The following is a 5,686-nucleotide window of genomic DNA, read 5'->3' as shown; positions in this document are numbered from 1 at the left end:
GTGTTGGGCTGCTGGCCTGTGGGAGAGGGTTTCAGGGTGCTCTAACTGCCATTGGGGTGCTCCAGTGGGCATTGGGATGCTCCAACTGGTATCGGGGTGCTCCAACTGGTATCGGGGTGCTCCAACTGGTATCGGGGTGCTCCAACTGGCCTCATGCTGGTCAATGATGAGGGGACATTGGGGTGCTCCAACTGGCATTGAGGCTACACCAATGGGCATTGGGGTGTCCCCTCAGACCGGGCAGCATCGTGGTGGATCACGCCGTCATCATTGCTCTGCTGGTGACTGCCGATACCACGGAGAAGATCAATAACGTCACCAAGAATGTGAAGGAGGAGATCATCCAAGCAGCGGCCCAGCAGCAAAACTGCACTGACAACAGTGAGCTTCTGCCCCCCAGGGACAGGCCTGGGTTCTCCATGATGGGGTTGGGACCCCCAGAGACACGGTTGGGGCCCTCCATGACAGGGTTGGGGCCCTTGGCACCCCTTTGGGCCTAGGCCTTGGGGGCATGGTTGAAGTCTTCCGAGGGTAGGGTTGGGGCCCTGGGGAACCATTTGGGCCTAGGCCTTGGGGATGAGGCTGTGGCCTCTGGGGACAGGCTTGGGGCCCTTTGGAAAGGGTTGGGGACTCCTGGACGTGGTTGAGGCCCAGGGGATCCATTCGGGCCTAGGCCTGGGGCAGAGCTGGGGCCTCTAGGGACAGGGTTGGGACCCTGGGGACCCCTGAGGCCTGGGGGCTCTTCCACGCAGCCTGTCCCTCTCCTTCCCAGGCAGCTTCTGCTTCAATGCCTCCGAAGTGACGATCACCCAACCCTCGTTTGAGTTCAATGCAACGGGTGAGCCCACAGGGTGGGTTGTTTGCGGTAAACCATGGGCAGGGGTCCAGGGGAATCTCTTCCTGGCCAACCCCCATTCCCCCTGCAGCGTATTGCCGCCAGGTTGCACCGAAGGGCTTTGAGGACTTCTACTACCCCAACACCACCAAAAGCGGCCTCAGCTGCGTGTCCAACTGCTCGGCCAATACTGCGGGCACCATCGACTGCAATGAGGGGCAGTGCCAGCTCACCCTGAGTGGCCCCCAGTGCTTGTAAGGGCTGCAGAGATGCCATGGTGGCCATGGAGGGGACTACCTGCAGCCCGCAGGCCCTGCCGGGGGGTCTTGGCCTCACCAACACCGTGCTCTTCCCCACAGCTGCCGTGAGACCAACCTCTACTGGTACCAGGATGACTGGTGCAAGAGCCGGGTCAGCAAGATGACTGTGGGCCTGAGCGTGGCCGTGGCGGCCTTGTGCTTGGTCATCCTCGTCCTCGCCACCTTCCTCTTCAGGGCCAAGAGGCCAAAGTCATCTGAGAGGTGGGGGGATCCTGCGGCATGGGGGGGAGGAGGTGGTGGGCACAAGAGGGGACCTGGAGGAAGGGCTGATGGGTGGGTGCGTGGTGGGGTCGGGGAGAGGTGGATGGATGGGAGAGCCCAGGCGGTGGTTGAGATCCTCTATACATAGTAGACCTTCCACCCATGGACGTCCTCCACCCATGGAGTCTCCAGTTGTAGAGTCTCCATCCGTGGAGGTCCTCAAGCGCACCCATCCATGCTGCTTGGCCCCCACCTCTGGTGGCCCCGATGGGTTGGGGATTGGCCCCCCCCGTGCCTCCTGGATCCCCCTGGTGCCTCCTGGGTCCCCCGGTGCCTCCTGCCCTCCTCCCAACCCCCAGTGTCACAGCCCCACAGCGTCCCATCCCGTTCCAGTTCCAGTGACCTGAGCGAGGACAAGGAGCACTGGTATGAGGAAATGAACGAAAACTGGAGCCCGCCCAGGGCGCTTCGTCATCCAAAATGAAGGTACGATGGGGTGAAGGGGGGGAGGGGTGGGAGGGACCCCCCCCACCCGGGGCACCCCCATGGAGGGGAGGGACCCCCCCCACCCGGGGCACCCCCATGGAGCTTCATTGCCCCACAGGTGCCCATTATACAATGTGGGTTGACCTGAAGTCCGTGGACACCTCAGTACAAGTGGGTCCCCCCACCCCCCTGGGGGGGGGGGGGGGGGCGGGGGTCACAGGTGGAGGGACATGTGAGGGGAGGGAATGTGACCCCTGTCCCCATTCACAGCCTCACCATGGGACCCCCTCCCTCCCCCCCCCCCCCCCCCCCCCCCCCCAAAATACCTCCCCTCCAGGTCCAAATGCAGAGGCCAGAGAGGATCGCCACACACCTCTGAGCAGGAAGGGGGGGGACACCAGGAGGCTACCCCCCCGCCCAGGACCTGCACAGCACTTTGGGATACCTCCCCTGCTTTTGGGGGGGGGGGGGGGGGGTGGCCTGACCTCAAGTTGGGGGTCGTGGCCCTCCCTTTTAAGGTCATGACCCCCACCCTTCCTGTAGCACTTCATTTGGCCCCCACCTCTGATTGCACAAACAGGTCCTGGCCCTGCTCTCCTGGTGATGACCTCACTTGGGGGGCCATGATGTCATTTCTGGGGTGCCCTCTCCGCCCCCCCAGTCCCCTTTAAGGGCCAGAACCTCCTCTCCCTCATGCATAGGGCTGGACCCCCTCCAATTCAAATAAATAACTACCAAGTCACTGGTGGCACTGGTTTGTACTCGTTTGTACTGGGATGCTCCCAGCATGCATTCCTTGGGGAAAAGGGGGAGAGAGTATGGCGGGTGGAACAGGAGTAGGGGGTCCTTGGAAAAGTCCCCCCAACCTCAGCATTTCAGGGTGGTGCGTTCCCCATTTAAAAAAAAAAAAAAAAAAAAGGGGGATTTGGGGTCATTTGGGACATTACAGTGCAGAAAACACCCCCTGTGAATTGTGGCGGGGGCAGGGGGGGAGATCTTGTGGGGACCCCCTCCTCAAGACCCCCATGGGGCGCCCCCCAGCCATGACACGGCCCCCCCCCCCCCCATAGCCCCCTCCCCATCCTTGTTTCCCATTAACATCCTTGTTTCCCATCAACACCCCCCACCCCCCCCATTGGGGAACAACCCCCCCCCCCCCGGGGACCCCCACCTCATGTCCCATCATGTCCCATTGTTGTCGTGTCCCGCCCCCCCCAGGGAGACCAGGGCCATTTCCCTCCCCCCCCCCGCCCTTATGGGGCAGTTTCAGAGCCTCCTGGACTTTGCCCCCACCCACGCCTCAGCCGCTGACGTCAATGCCACCTAAGGGTGTCACGGGTGACACCGGCGCTAATTTTAGCACAGGGCGCTGGTGCGGACGGGGGGGGGTGGGGGGGGGGCGTGGGGGTGGGGGCCGCCCTGGCACGAGAGCCCTGCGTGTTCCCTCCACCCCTCTCCGTGGGAACTATGAGGACAAGGACACGGTGCCACCATTCCCTGCCAAAGGGCGCCCCCATGGGAGCCACCACCTAATCCGTGTCCACAGCACCCCACGGTGCTGGGGGGAGCGGGGGGCGGGGGGGAGGGGGCACGGGAGCTATTTGGGGGGGGGGGGGGGGAGAGGGAGACCCCTTCCCCAACCCTGCTCTGCACCCCCCCCCCACCAAACAACGGACAAAGGTGACACGGGACAGGGCATCACCATCAGGCTGGCACCTCTGGGTGATAGGCACAACAATAGGCATTTTTGGGGACATTTTGAGCTGTTTGGGTACATTTGGGGGTCTTTGGGGAGTCCAGGTCCACTTTTGGGGCCATGTGGGGGGATTTCAGGTCCAGTTTGGGGGTGTTTGAGGTATCTGAGGCTGTTCAGGGGCATTTTGGGTTATTCCAGATCCATTCCAGGTCAATTCTGGGGTATTTCAGGTCCATTCCGGGTCCAATTTGGGGGCATTTGAGGCCATACAGGGCATTTGGAGCCATTTGCGGATATTTTGTGTTTGTTTTTTTTTTTCAGGTCAATTCCAGGTCCAGTCTTCAGGCTGTTTTGGGGCCATTCTGGGGCGCTTTGGGGCTTTTCTATTCTGGGGCTGTCTTGGGGTCGACTTTGGGGCCATTTCAGGTCCGGTTTGAGGCATTTGGGGGCTGTTTGTGGAGATCTGAGGACATTTAGGAGTGTTTTGTGGCCACCTTGGGGCAATTTGTGCCCATTTTTGAGGCATTTGGGGCAATTTGGGAGCGCATCCATGTCCCTGATGTCCCCCATCTCCATCCCTATCCCTGGTGCCCCCATCTCCGTCCGCCATATCCCCCGGCCCCAATGTCCCCCATCCCTGTCACCTTCCTATGAGGCTTTGGTGGTGCCAAAGGCCAGGGAGCTGCCAGGACCTGTAGGGCTGGGGGGATCTGGGGCAAATCTGACTCAAATTTGAGACCTGGGGATTTGTGGGTTCTGGTGGCCCCCAGCACTGGTGAAGACCCCCAAGTAGGACCCAGATGGACCCCAGCAGCTGCAGCCCCAAGGGGGCTGTGGTTGTCCAGTTCCCACCCCAGCCCCGACATCCCTTGTGACTGTGGCTGGCGTGGGGCCGGAGGCAGCAGCAGAATTTTTTTTCGGATGCCCAGAATTTTTATTGGGATTGCCCATCCCTAAGTGGGATGGGCAGACACTGGCCAGGAGTCCTGTCCCCAACTGCCAGGATCTGCAAACACAGGTGTTTCCTCCTCCTCTCTGAGCCAAAAAAACACGCCTGTGTCCTGCCAAGCCCATTTCCAGTCACTGTTGGGCTGTCCTGGGCCGCTTCCAGCTCCACCAGGTTCCTACAGATTGCTTCCAAACATGGCTGGGTCTTCAAAGAGCATTTCCAGCCATGGCTGGGTCTTCCAGGAGCATTTCCAGCCATGGTTGGGTCTTCCAAGAGTATTCTGAGCCATGGTTGGGTCTTTCAAGAGCATTTTGAGCCATGGTTGGCTCTTCCAAGAGCATTTCCAGCCATGGTTGGGTCTCCCCGGTTGGGTCTCCCCACGTTGACTCCTGGCTGAGTCTTCCCAAAGTGTTCCCAGCCCCATCTGCTTTTTCTCAGATTACCTCCGTGGGCTCCGCGTTGAGCAGGAGCCAACGATGACCTTGGAAGCAGCATCGTTGAGAAGGTCCTGGAGGTTCTGATGGACATCGAGGTGAGGAAGAGGCAACATAGACCTTGGAATCAGCATCGTTGAGAAGGTCCTGGTAGTGCTGGTGGGCAATGAGGTGAGGAGGGGCCAGCGAAGACCTTGGAGGAGCATCATTGAGATTCTTGGCTCCCACATCCCCCTACCCCACAGCGCTCTGCCCCACATCCCCCTGACCCCACCCCACCCCCACACCGTGTGTTCCCACCCCCCATTCCCCTGCCCCACATCTCACAGTACCTGGGTCACAACTGGGGCCGCAGTGAGGGTCTGGCGATCTGCATCTGTGGGGGGGTGGAGAGAAAGGAGAAGGGGACAGAGGTGAGGTGGGTCCGGGGGGGCTGAGGGGTGGTGGGTGCGTGCAGGGGGGGGGGCACGAGTCTGGGGGGGCACCCACCGGGATGTCAGTGTTGACCCGTTCCAGCGAGGCCGTGAAGCTCCGTAGGCTGCCGCCTGTTGAGGACATGGGTGAGGAGCGATGGGGTGAGTGGTGGGGCTGGGGGAGCAGCTGCTGTCCCACCACCCCCCCAGTGCTGCCCCCCCGGAGCCCTCCCGACCTGGGTCGGTGGCGTTGCTGTCGTTGAGGACGAAGTCATCAGATGCTGTCCAGGTGCCACCTTCGTTCTCGTACCAGCTCTCCTCAGCGGTGGAGGAAGTGTTCCTGGGGGGCAGC

At 61.3% G+C, this 5,686-nt stretch overlaps 1 protein-coding gene across 1 annotated transcript in view; it reads right to left on the bottom strand.

Annotated features, from left to right (window-relative positions):
* Positions 1–5,258: 5,258 nt before the first annotated feature.
* The window catches only part of LOC121063218 (serine-rich adhesin for platelets-like), a 3,341-nt gene continuing 2,913 nt past the window's right edge, over positions 5,259–5,686 (bottom strand). The window contains exons 3-5 of the mRNA XM_040543585.1: positions 5,571–5,674; positions 5,411–5,466; positions 5,259–5,297 (exon numbers count right to left, since the gene is read on the bottom strand). Of these exons, the coding sequence (XP_040399519.1) occupies positions 5,259–5,297; positions 5,411–5,466; positions 5,571–5,674 (199 nt within the window). The remainder of the gene's footprint in view (positions 5,298–5,410; positions 5,467–5,570; positions 5,675–5,686) is intronic.

This window comes from Cygnus olor, unplaced genomic scaffold (assembly GCF_009769625.2).
Source record: "Cygnus olor isolate bCygOlo1 unplaced genomic scaffold, bCygOlo1.pri.v2 scaffold_107_ctg1, whole genome shotgun sequence".
NCBI lineage: Eukaryota > Metazoa > Chordata > Aves > Anseriformes > Anatidae > Cygnus > Cygnus olor.
Note: the sequence above shows the minus strand (reverse complement) of the source record. Positions and strands in the feature narration are given on the sequence as shown.